The sequence below is a fragment of the Scyliorhinus torazame genome, chromosome 14 (genome assembly GCF_047496885.1).
Source record: "Scyliorhinus torazame isolate Kashiwa2021f chromosome 14, sScyTor2.1, whole genome shotgun sequence".
NCBI classification, from domain to species: domain Eukaryota; kingdom Metazoa; phylum Chordata; class Chondrichthyes; order Carcharhiniformes; family Scyliorhinidae; genus Scyliorhinus; species Scyliorhinus torazame.
In genome coordinates, this window is record NC_092720.1 from 217,638,758 (window position 1) to 217,650,858 (window position 12,101).

Here is a 12,101-nt window from a genome sequence, read left to right on the forward strand (position 1 = left end):
CGCAATCAGTCTGCGGTCACGCCATTTCCTGCCCAGAGCCAACCCCCAGGCCGTCACTCACCTCTTCGCTGGTCGGCGTGAGCCTGGAGCACCGGGTCACGCCGATGAAAAGGAGGTTTGATTCACGTCGACGTGAACGGTCATCACATCGACGGGACTTCGGCCCATCCGGGAGGGAGAATATTCGGCAGGCCGAAAATCGGCTGCCTTGCGCAGACCCGTGACATTCTCCGCGGCAGCGGCGCCATTAACGCCCCGCCGACTTTTCTCCCTTCGGAGACTTCAGCGGGGGCGGGGGCGGGATTCACGGCGGCCAACGGCCATTCTCCGACCCGGCGGGGGGTCGGAGAATGACGCCCCTGTTGTCTTGTTGACTGTGCAATAATTAACACTCACTCCTGCCTGTGACAACAGTCAAAATTAACTCTGCCCAGATGCACTGTTCTGTTTGTTCTTTATTCGAATCATGTAAAATCACATCTACCTTTTTACAGGATCAGAGACAGAGTCAGGCCTGTCAGGGTGGTGATTCTCTGAACAATATCAATGAACAAACCTGTTTATCTGCAGTCTATTTATATTACTCATTTGTTCCGTCCCTTTCTGGTCTGTGGTTTATAAAGTTGCTGCTGGAATCAGAAATGAAACTGAAAGGTTTCACTGAACTCCGATCACCATTTTACTTAGAGCTTAGAACAAGGTGATCAGCCCTTCGAGATGGAAGATGAACTTTCCTGTGCTGTTTGCCATGATCTGTATAAAGATCCTGTCTTACTCGACTGTGATCACAGTTTCTGTCGATCCTGTATAACCCAGTACTGGGAGGAAGCTGACACCACCCCCTGTCCCATCTGTGGAAAGGAGAATTCATCCAGAGACCTGAGACCAAACCTCACCCTCTCCAACATCGTGGAAATGTTTGTAAAAAGTGATAAATGTGATAAAATTCATCAGGAATGCAGCCGTCACAAGGAGAAGCTGAAATTATTTTGTAAAACTGACAATCAGCCCATCTGTCTGGTTTGTCAGAATTCAAAAAATCATCAAAACCACGAGTTGCTGCCAGTGGAAGAAGCTGCTGAGGAGTTTAAGGTGAGGAGATCTTGTTTGAAAGTTTGAAGAGTGAGTTTGGGAATTTGAATCTAGGTGGGAATTGAATCAAATCAGTAAGGCAGCTCCTTTTAAATTTCAGGAGTTTAAATTAATTTAAATTAAGCTAGAATTGTGCAGTGTAGGTTAACAAGGGCTGCCCCACCCACTCACATAACTGGTTGGCAGTTAAGTGTCAGTCACTTAAATCTACCTTGATCTAAAAGCAGGTGGGGGAGGGGAGTCAATTCAGGACAATTTAAAAAGAGCAACTTGTAAACTCACTCCCAGTGAGTTCTCCCAGTGAGCCAGAGAAGACAGCCAGAGTGTGACAGAACCAAGAGTGAGTTTGGGAATTTGAATCTAGGTGGGAATTCAAAGCTGGGTGGGGAGGAGGTGCTTTTCATCCCTGGTAAGTGACTGGTAAGTAGTGGTTCTGTTTTCTTTTTCTTTTCATTGGTATATTTATTTATTTTTTTCTTCGTTGTTTATTTATTTATTTATTATTATTTTTTGGGGGGGAAATTGTAATTATTGAAGTTAACCGAAGGTTTAAGACATGGCAGGAGATCTCAGGCCCGTGTCACGCTCCTCGTGTGCGATGTGGGAGCTCAGGGACACGTCAACTGTCCCTGGCTCCTTCACGTGCGAGAAGTGTGTCCTGTTGCAGCTCCTGTTAGACCGCTTGACGGCTCTGGAGCTGCGGATGGACTCACTTTGGAGAATCCGCGATGCTGAGGATTTGTGGATAGCATGTTTAGCGAGGTGGTCACACCGCAGGTGAAAGGTACTGAGGGAGATAGAAAATGGGTGACCAAAAGACAGAGCAAGAATAGGAAGGCAGTGCAGGTGTCCTCTGCGGTCATCTCCCTGCAAAACAGATATACCGCTTTGGATACTGTTGAGGGAGATGGCTCACCAGGGGAAGGCAGCAGCAGCCAGGTTCATGGAACCGTGGCTGGCTCTGCTGCACAGCTGGGCAGGAAGAATGGCAGGGCTATAGTGATAGGGGACTCAATTGTAAGGGGAATAGACAGGCGGTTCTGCGGACGCAATCGAGACTCCAGGATGGTATGTTGCCTCCCTGGTGCAAGCGTCAAGGATGTCTCGGAGCAGCTGCAGGACATTCTGGGGGGGGGGGGGTGAACAGCCAGCTGTCGTGGTGCACATTGGCACCAACGATATAGGTAAAAAATGGGACGAGGTCCTAAAAGCTGAATTCAGGGAGTTAGGAGTTACACTAAAAAGTAGGACCTCAAAGGTAATAATCTCAGGATTGCTACCAGTGCCACGAGCTAGTCAGAGTAGGAATGTCAGGATAGATAGGATGAATGCGTGGTTCAAGAGATGGTGCAAGAGGGAGGGATTCAAATTCCTGGGGCTTTGGAACCGATTCTGGGGGAGGTGGGACAAGTACAAACCGGACGGTCTGCACCTGGGCAGGACTGGAACCGATGTCCTGGGGGGGGGTTTGCTGGAGCTGTTGGGGAGAGTTTAAACTAATGTGGCAGGGGGATGGGAACCGATGCAGGAAGTTGAAAGGTAGTAAAACAGGGACAGAAACAAAAGGCAGTAAGGGGGAAAGTGTAAGGCAGAGAAGCCATAGTCAAAAATCAAAAAGGGCGACAGTACAAGGTACAGTGACTGAGGGGAGCTCAGTGAATAGGACCAGGAATACTAAAAGGAATAAAATGGGAAGTGAAAACTTTAATGGTAAGCGACGCGGCAGGTTGTTCCATGAAGATATGGGTTCAACGACAAGGAAAATTAGGAGAAAGGTTAAGAGGAAATATAACTTAGGAGAGGTTACTGATCGAGGTGTTAAGATTCAGAACAGAAGTAAAAAAGCCAACATAAGTGTACTTTACCTGAATGCTCGTAGTATACGGAATAAGGTAAATGAGTTAATGGCGCAAATCATCGTGAATGACTATGATTTAGTGGCCATTACTGAAACATGGTTAAAGGATGGTCACGACTGGGAATTAAATATCCAAGGGTATCAAACTATTCGGAAGGAAAGAGTGGATGGTAAGTGGGGTGGTGTAGCTCTGTTATTTAAGGATGATATCCGGGCAACAGTAATGGATGACATCGGTGCTATGGAGGATAAGGTTGAATCCATTTGGGTGGAAATCAGGAATAGGAAGGCGAAAACGTCACTGATAGGAATAGTCTATAGGCCACCAAATAGTAACATTATGGTGGGGCAGGCAATAAACAAAGAAATAACTGATGCATGTAGAAATGGTACAGCAGTTATCACGGGGGATTTTAATCTTCATGTCGATTGGTTTAACCAGGTCGGTCAAGGCAGCCTTGAGGAGGAGTTTATAGAATGTATCTGCGATAGTTTCCTAGAACAGTATGTAATGGAACCTATGAGGGAACAAGCGGTCCTAGATCTGGTCCTGTGTAATGAGACAGGATTGATTCATGATCTCATAGTTAGGGATCCTCTCGGAAGGAGCGATCACAATATGGTGGAATTTAAAATACAGATGGAGGGTGAGAAGGTAAAATTAAGCACTGGTGTTTTGTGCTTAAACAAAGGAGATTACAATGGGATGAGAGAAGAACTAGCTAAGGTAGACTGGGAGCAAAGACTTCATGGTGAAACAGTTGAGGAACAGTGGAGAACCTTCCAAGCGATTTTTCACAGTGCTCTGCAAAGGTTTATACCAACAAAAAGGAAGGACGGTAGAAAGAGGGAAAATCAACCGTGGATATCTAAGGAAATAAGGGAGAGTATCAAATTGAAGGAAAAAGCACACGAAGTAGCAAAGATTAGTGGGAGACTAGAGGACTGGGAAATCTTTATGGGGCAACAGAAAGCTACTAAAAAAGCTATAAAGAAGAGTAAGATAGATTGAGAGTAAACTTGCTCAGAATATAAAAACAGATAGTAAAAGTTTCTACAAATATATAAAACAAAAAAGAGTGGCTGAGGTAAATATTGGTCCTTTAGAAGATGAGAAGGGAGATTTAATAATGGGAGTTGAGGAAATGGCTGAGGAACTGAACAGGTTTTTTGGGTTGGTCTTCACAATGGAAGACACAAATAACATGCCAGTGACTGATGGGAATGAGGCTATGACAGGTAAGGACCTTGAGATGATTGTTATCACCAAGGAGGTAGTGATGGGCAAGCTAATGGGGCTAAAGGTAGACAAGTCTCCTGGCCCTGATGGAATGCATCCCAGAGTGCTAAAAGAGATGGCTAGGGAAATTGCAAATGCACTAGTGATAATTTACCAAAATTCACTAGACTCTGGGGTGGTCCTGGCGGATAGGAAATTAGCAAACGTGAAACCACTGTTTAAAAAAGGAGGTAGGCAGAAAGCGGGTAACTATAGGCCAGTGAACTTAACTTCAAAGAACAAAGAACAAAGAAATGTACAGCACAGGAACAGGCCCTTCGGCCCTCCAAGCCCGTGCCGACCATGCTGCCCGACTAAACTACAATCTTCTACACTTCCTGGGTCCGTATCCTTCTATTCCCATCCTATTCATGTATTTGTCAAGATGCCCCTTAAATGTCACTACCGTCCCTGCTTCCACCACCTCCTCCGGTAGCGAGTTCCAGGCACCCACTACCCTCTGCGTAAAAAACTTGCCTCGTACATCTACTCTAAACCTTTCCCCTCTCACCTTAAACCTATGCCACCTAGTAATTGACCCCTCTACCCTGGGGAAAAGCCTCAGACTATCCACTCTGTCTATGCCCCTCATAATTTTGTATACCTCTATCAGGTCTCCCCTCAACCTCCTTCGTTCCAGTGAGAACAAACCGAGTTTATTCAACCGCTCCTCATAGCTAATGCCCTCCATACCAGGCAACATTCTGGTAAATCTCTTCTGCACCCTCTCTAAAGCCTCCACATCCTTCTGGTAGTGTGGCGACCAGAATTGAACACTATACTCCAAGTGTGGCCTAACTAAGGTTCTATACAGCTGCAACATGACTTGCCAATTCTTATACTCAATGCCCCGGCCAATGAAGGCAAGCATGCCGTATGCCTTCTTGACTACCTTCTCCACCTGTGTAGCCCCTTTCAGTGACCTGTGGACCTGTACTCCTAGATCTCTTTGACTTTCAATACTCTTGAGGGTTCTACCATTCACTGTATATTCCCTACCTTCATTAGACCTTCCAAAATGCATTACCTCACATTTGTCCGGATTAAACTCCATCTGCCATCTCTCCGCCCAAGTCTCCAAACAATCTAAATCCTGCTGTATCCTCCGACAGTCCTCATCGCTATCCGCAATTCCACCAACCTTTGTGTCGTCTGCAAACTTACTAATCAGACCAGTTACATTTTCCTCCAAGTCATTTATATATACTACAAAGAGCAAAGGTCCCAGCACTGATCCCTGTGGAACACCACTGGTCACAGCCCTCCAATGAGAAAAGCATCCTTCCATTGCTACTCTCTGCCTTCTATGGCCTAGCCAGTTCTGTATCCACCTTGCCAGCTCACCCCTGATCCCGTGTGACTTCACCTTTTGTACTAGTCTACCACGAGGGACCTTGTCAAAGGCCTTACTGAAGTCCATATAGACAACATCTACTGCCCTACCTGCATCAATCATCTTAGTGACCTCCTCGAAAAACTCTATCAAGTTAGTGAGACACGACCTCCCCTTCACAAAACCGTGCTGCCTCTCACTAATACGTCCATTTGCTTCCAAATGGGAGTAGATCCTGTCTCGAAGAATTCTCTCCAGTAAATTCCCTACCACTGAAGTAAGGCTCACCGGCCTGTAGTTCCCGGGATTATCCTTGCTACCCTTCTTAAACAGAGGAACAACATTGGCTATTCTCCAGTCCTCCGGGACATCCCCTGAAGACAGCGAGGATCCAAAGATTTCTGTCAAGGCCCCAGCAATTTCCTCTCCAGCCTCCTTCAGAATTCTGGGGTAGATCCCATCAGGCCCTGGGGACTTATCTACCTTAATATTTTTTAAGACACCCAACACCTCGTCTTTTTGGATCACAATGTGACCCAGGCTATCTACACCCCCTTCTCCAGACTCAACATCTACCAATTCCTTCTCTTTGGTGAATACTGATGCAAAGTATTCATTTAGTACCTTGCCCATTTCCTCTGGCTCCACACATAGATTCCCTTGCCTATCCTTCAGTGGGCCAACCCTTTCCCTGGCTACCCTTTTGCTTTTTATGTACGTGTAAAAAGCCTTGGGATTTTCCTTAACCCTATTTGCCAATGACTTTTCGTGACCCCTTCTAGCCCTCCTGACTCCTTGCTTAAGTTCCTTCCCACTTTCCTTATATTCCACGCAGGCTTCGTCTGTTCCCAGCCTTTTAGCCCTGACAAATGCCTCCTTTTTCTTTTTGACGAGGCCTACAATATCACTCGTCATCCAAGGTTCCCGAAAATTGCCGTATTTATCCTTCTTCCTCACAGGAACATGCCGGTCCTGCATTCCTTTCAACTGCCACTTGAAAGCCTCCCACATGTCAGATGTTGATTTGCCCTCAAACATCCGCCCCCAATCTGTGTTCCTCATTTCCCGCCTAATATTGTTAGAATTAGCCTTCCCACCAATTTAGCACATTCATCCTAGGACCACTCTTATCCTTGTCCACCAGTACTTTAAAACTTACTGAATTGTGGTCACTGTTACCGAAATGCTCCCCTACTGAAACATCTACCACCTGGCCGGGCTCATTCCCCAATACCAGGTCCAGTACCGCCCCTTCCCTAGTTGGACTGTCTACATATTGTTTTAAGAAGCCCTCCTGGATGCTCCTTACAAACTCTGCCCCGTCTAAGCCCCTGGCACTAAGTGAGTCCCAGTCAATATTGGGGAAGTTGAAGTCTCCCATCACCACAACCCTGTTGTTTTTACTCTTTTCCAAAATCTGTCTACCTATCTGCTCCTCTATCTCCCGCTGGCTGTTGGGTGGCCTGTAGTATACCCCCAACATTGTGACTGCACCCTTCTTATTCCTGATCTCTACCCATATAGCCTCACTGCCCTCTGAGGTGTCCTCTCGCAGTACAGCTGTGATATTCAACCTGAACCAGTAGCGCAACTCCGCCTCCCCTTTTACATCCCCCTCTATCCCGCCTCAAACATCTAAATCCTGGAACGTTTAGCTGCCAATCCTGCCCTTCCCTCAACCAGGTCTCTGTAATGGCAACAACATCATAGTTCCAAGTACTAATCCAAGCTCTAAGTTCATCTGCCTTACCCGTAATACTTCTTGCATTAAAACATATGCACTTCAGTCCACCAGACCCGCTGTGTTCAGCAACTTCTCCCTGTCTGCTCTGCCTCAGAGCCACACTGTCCCTATTCCCTAGTTCTCCCTCAATGCTCTCACCTTCTGACCTATTGCTCCCGTGCCCACCCCCCTGCCATACTAGTTTAAACCCTCCTGTGTGACTTCGGTAGTTGGGAAAATGCTGGAATCTATCATCAAGGAAGAAATAGCGAGGCATCTGGATGGAAATTGTCCCATTGGGCAGACGCAGCATGGGTTCATAAAGGGCAGGTCGTGCCTAACTAATTTAGTGGAATTTTTTGAGGACATTACGAGTGCGGTAGATAATGGGGAGCCAATGGATGTGGTATATCTGGATTTCCAGAAAGCCTTTGACAAGGTGCCACACAAAAGGTTGCTGCATAAGATAAATAGGTTAATGCCAGACCTGAAGGGGTTGGATTACGAGGAGATGTTGAGTAGACTGGGACTCTACTCGTTGGAATTTAGAAGGATGAGGGGGGATCTTATAGAAACATATAAAATTATGAAGGGAATAGATAGGATAGATGCGGGCAGGTTGTTTCCACTGGCGGGTGAAAGCAGAACTGGGGGGCATCGCCTCAAAATAAGGGGAAATAGATTTAGGACTGAGTTTAGGAGGAACTTCTTCACCCAAAGGGTTGTGAATCTATGGAATTCCTTGCCCAATGAAGCAGTAGAGGCTCCTTCATTAAATATTTTTAAGATAAAGATAGATAGTTTTTTGAAAAAAAGGGATTAAGGGTTATGGTGTTCGGGCCGGAAAGTGGAGCTGAGTCCACAAAAGATCAGCCATGATCTCATTGAATGGTGGAGCAGGCTCGAGGGGCCAGATGGCCTACTCCTGCTCCTAGTTCTTATGTTCTTATGAAACAAAATACAGAAACAGATACCGGAATCCTGAACAGAGAACATTCATAGATTTGGGTTTGAGTGTCTCTCAATGTTTATTATTTAATTAATCGGTCTTTAGATGAACTGTTATTTGTGTCACTGCTTCAGAAACCAGGGGCAGAAAGTGAAGGAATTTCACTTTAGTCTGAACACCACTTTAATAGAAGCTAATCAACAACTTATATTTATCAGGGCTGCGGAAGCTTCTTGTATAACCAGAAGGGGTTTATTGATAACAAGGTGAAGGTTAACTATACACAGGCACACAGGTCTCTGAAATAGGACTTCACTCTACGACTCCTGAGTTCACACTGCCCAGTCCCCCGTTCCCAGGTCCTCGCGCTTTCCCACATTGGTCGGGGTTCGCCCGCTCTTGCACGATAGACCCCGAGCTGGTCACGTGGATTGTGAGGATCGTTCCTGAAAGAGGCCGTACTACCATATCCCTCCCCCTTAGGTCCCTCAGCAACATCATTACAACATGGGCCATGTACAGTTAAATATGTACAAGAAAAGGCTGAGACAAAAAAGGAGGGAGTCCACAGCAGTCTTTCTTAGGGTTAATCTGTCAGGGTACTTCTTAGGCCTAATGGACCGCCTCAGCCCCCCAACAGGCTCCTCCACCAATGAGGTAGTTTTGTTGTCGACAGCAGGTGGTCGCCTCGAGGATTCGACCATTCCTTCGGAGGCACCGCCCCCCCCCCCCCCCCCCCCCCCCCGCTCCAGCACCTCCAGGGGTATTTGGCGGGGCCTTTATGGAACTCCCCAGTTCCCTCGGTTCTGGTTCCACTGTGGGGTCACTGGCGATGCTGCTGGTTCCACCTGCTCAGCCACTGGGGTTGTGGCCTCTCTCTCGCGACATGGTCTATCTGCTTCCACACCCGTCTGTCCTGTCAGACTTTACCACAATCCCGCTGGGTAACCACAGTGAACCTGAAGCAAAGTTTCTTACGAAGACCAGGCCGCCAACTTTAAATAACCCGTCTCCTTTTATATAACGGTTCTGCTTGTTTCGGGAGGCCGGCCCAGCATCCACCCTCCCTGACAAATTGGGCAAAACAAAATCTAATCAAGTCTGGAGGTGACGACCTATCAGTAGCTCCGCCGGTGTGACTCCAGGACTGGCATCGGGGGTGGTGTTAAACAAGAGAAGGAAGTTGGACAACTTGAGGCGTCCTGGTCTGTGGGATTGTTTCTTCATTGCTGACTTGAACATCTGAACTGCTCTCTCTGCCAATCCGTTTGAGGCCTTGGGTAAGGGACTGTTCGAGTGCGGTGAATGCTGTTTGGTTTTTTTTCAAATATTTTTATTCAAGGCTTTCCAACAAAGTATAAACATACAAAATATCAAAAGGACAACCAAAGAGCAACAAACGACCATCACAACCCAGTCAACAATCCCAACTCTCCAGCCACTCCGACACCGACCCCCCACCATGTCCCGCCTTCCCCCCTTTTAACCCCCCTTACCCCTCCCCCGAAAGTCCTCCCCAGCATCGCTGACCACTCAATCCTCCTTGAAAAAATCGATGAACTGTTTCCATCTCCCGACCCCCGCAGATTGAACCTGACTTTCTCCAGCCGCAGGAATTCTGAAAGGTCGCTCACCCACACGCCTGCCTTTGGTGGCTCCGGGTCCCTCCAACAGAACAAAATCCATCTCCGGGCTATCAGGGAGGCAAAGACCAATACACCGGCCTCTCTTCATCCCCCTGCACTCCCGGATCTCCTGACAGCCCAAATATTGCCACCTCCGGACTCGGGGCCACCCTCACCCCCAGAACCTCAGCATCACATTCGAGAACCCCTGTCAGAGCCCCCTCAATCTTGGACATACCCAGAATATGTGGACATGGTTCGCGGCCCACGCCCCCCCCTTGCACCCACCGCCCACACCTATCCTCCACCTCCTCTGAAAACCTGCTCATCCTCGCCACCATCATGTGGGCCCTGTGCACCACTTTAAACTGGGTGAGGCTTAACTTTGCAGACAACGAGGTCGCATTCACCCTCCGCAAAACTCAGCCCATGTCCCAGCCCCCAGCTCCTCTCCCAACTCCTCCTCTCACTTGCATTTACCATCCTCCACCCGGGCAGCCTCCCACTCCATCAGTTCCTTGTAAATACCCGAAACCTTCCCTTCCCCTATTTCGGCCCCCGACAGGAGTTTATCTTGCAGCACCGGAGGCAGCAACCCCGGGAAAGACGGCACCTCTCTCCTCACAAAATCCCAAACCTGCAGGAACCGAAGTCTTTACTCTTAGGCAACTCAAACAATTCCTCCAACTCCTCCAGCCCCACAAATTTTCCCCGAATAAACAGGTCCCCGACATATTCAATCCTCGCCTGCCACCACACCCTGGAACCTCACATCCAGTCTCACTGGCACAAACCTATGGTTATCACAAATAGGCGCCCACAATGACATGCCCTCCAACCCCGAGTGCTGCCTTCATCGCCCCCACACCCTCAGAGCCGACACCACCACTGGACTAACGGAATACCTGGCCGGCAAGAACGTCAGAGGCACCAACAACAAATCCCTCAAACACATCGCCCTACACGATGCCGTCTCCACCCGTCCCCTAACCGACCTCTCCTCCACAGCCCATTTCCTCACCATCCCAATGTTCGCAGCCCAATAATAATTAATTAAATTGGGCAACGGCAGTCACCTCTCCCCCTCACCCGATCCAGAAAATCCCGCTGTACCCGCGGGGCCTTCCCCACCCAAACAAACTCTGAGATCAATCCATTACCTTTCCTGAAAAACGACTTAGGGACAAAGATGGGTAGTTTATGGAAAACGAGCACACACCTAGGCAGCAGGGTCATTTTAACTATCTGCACCCGTCCTGCCAACGACAATGGCAAAACATCCCACCTCCTAAAATCCGCCTTCATCCCCTCCACCAATCGAGCCAAATTCAGTCTATGCAGCTGAGGCCAGCTCGGACCACCTGGATACTGAGGTATCTAAAGCTCGTCCCCACCGAACGGCAGCTCCCCAACCTCGTTTCCTGCTCTCTGGTATTGATCGGGAACACCTCAGTCTTTATCATATTCAATATATACCGAAAACCGTCCAAATTCCCCCAAATCCCCATGATACCCCCAATACAGCCCAATGCATCCAAAATATATAACAGATCATTTGCGTACAACAAAACCCTCTGCTCGACAACCCCCCCCGCCCCTGCTCAATCCTTCTCCAATCCCTCAATGGCTAAGCACCATTGCCAGTTACTCTATTGCCAAGACGAAAAGCAGCGGGGAGAGCGCACACCCCTGTCTCGTCGCACGGTGTAACCCAAAATACCCCGAACTCGCTCGGTTCATCCGCACACTCGCCGCCGGTGCCTTATACAGCAACCGGACCCAATCTACAAACTCCTGCCCGAACCCAAACCTCCCCAACACCTCAAACAAAAACGTCCACTGCACCTGATCACATACCTTCTCCATGTCCATCGCCACCACTGCCTCAGCCTCCTGCATCATAATCACGTTCAATAACCTCCAGACATTCGCCGACAACTTTCACAAAATCCGTCTTATCCTCCCCAATCAACCCCAGCACGCAGTCCTCATTCCGCGATACCAGCATCTTCGCCAATAGCTTGGCATCGACATTCAGCAATATCGGGCGGTATGACCCACACTGCTCCGGGTCCTTAGCCTTTTGAAGAATCAGGGAGCGAGAAGCCTGTGACAAAGTAGGGGGAGGTCCCCCTCTCCCTCAGATTATTATAAGCCCTCACCAGCAGTGGCCATAGCTCCACCCCAAACCTCTGATAAAACTCCACTGGGAACCCATCCGGACCCAGGACTGCATCGTCCC

The 12,101-nt window shown here is 48.3% G+C and overlaps 1 protein-coding gene across 1 annotated transcript in view; it reads left to right on the forward strand.

The window, feature by feature from the left end:
* Positions 1-554: 554 nt before the first annotated feature.
* LOC140390504 (zinc-binding protein A33-like) overlaps positions 555-12,101 on the forward strand; it is a 34,057-nt gene continuing 22,510 nt past the window's right edge. Inside the window, exon 1 of the mRNA XM_072475673.1 lies at positions 555-1,092. Coding sequence (XP_072331774.1) covers positions 718-1,092 — 375 coding nt within the window. The 5' untranslated portion in view covers positions 555-717. The remainder of the gene's footprint in view (positions 1,093-12,101) is intronic.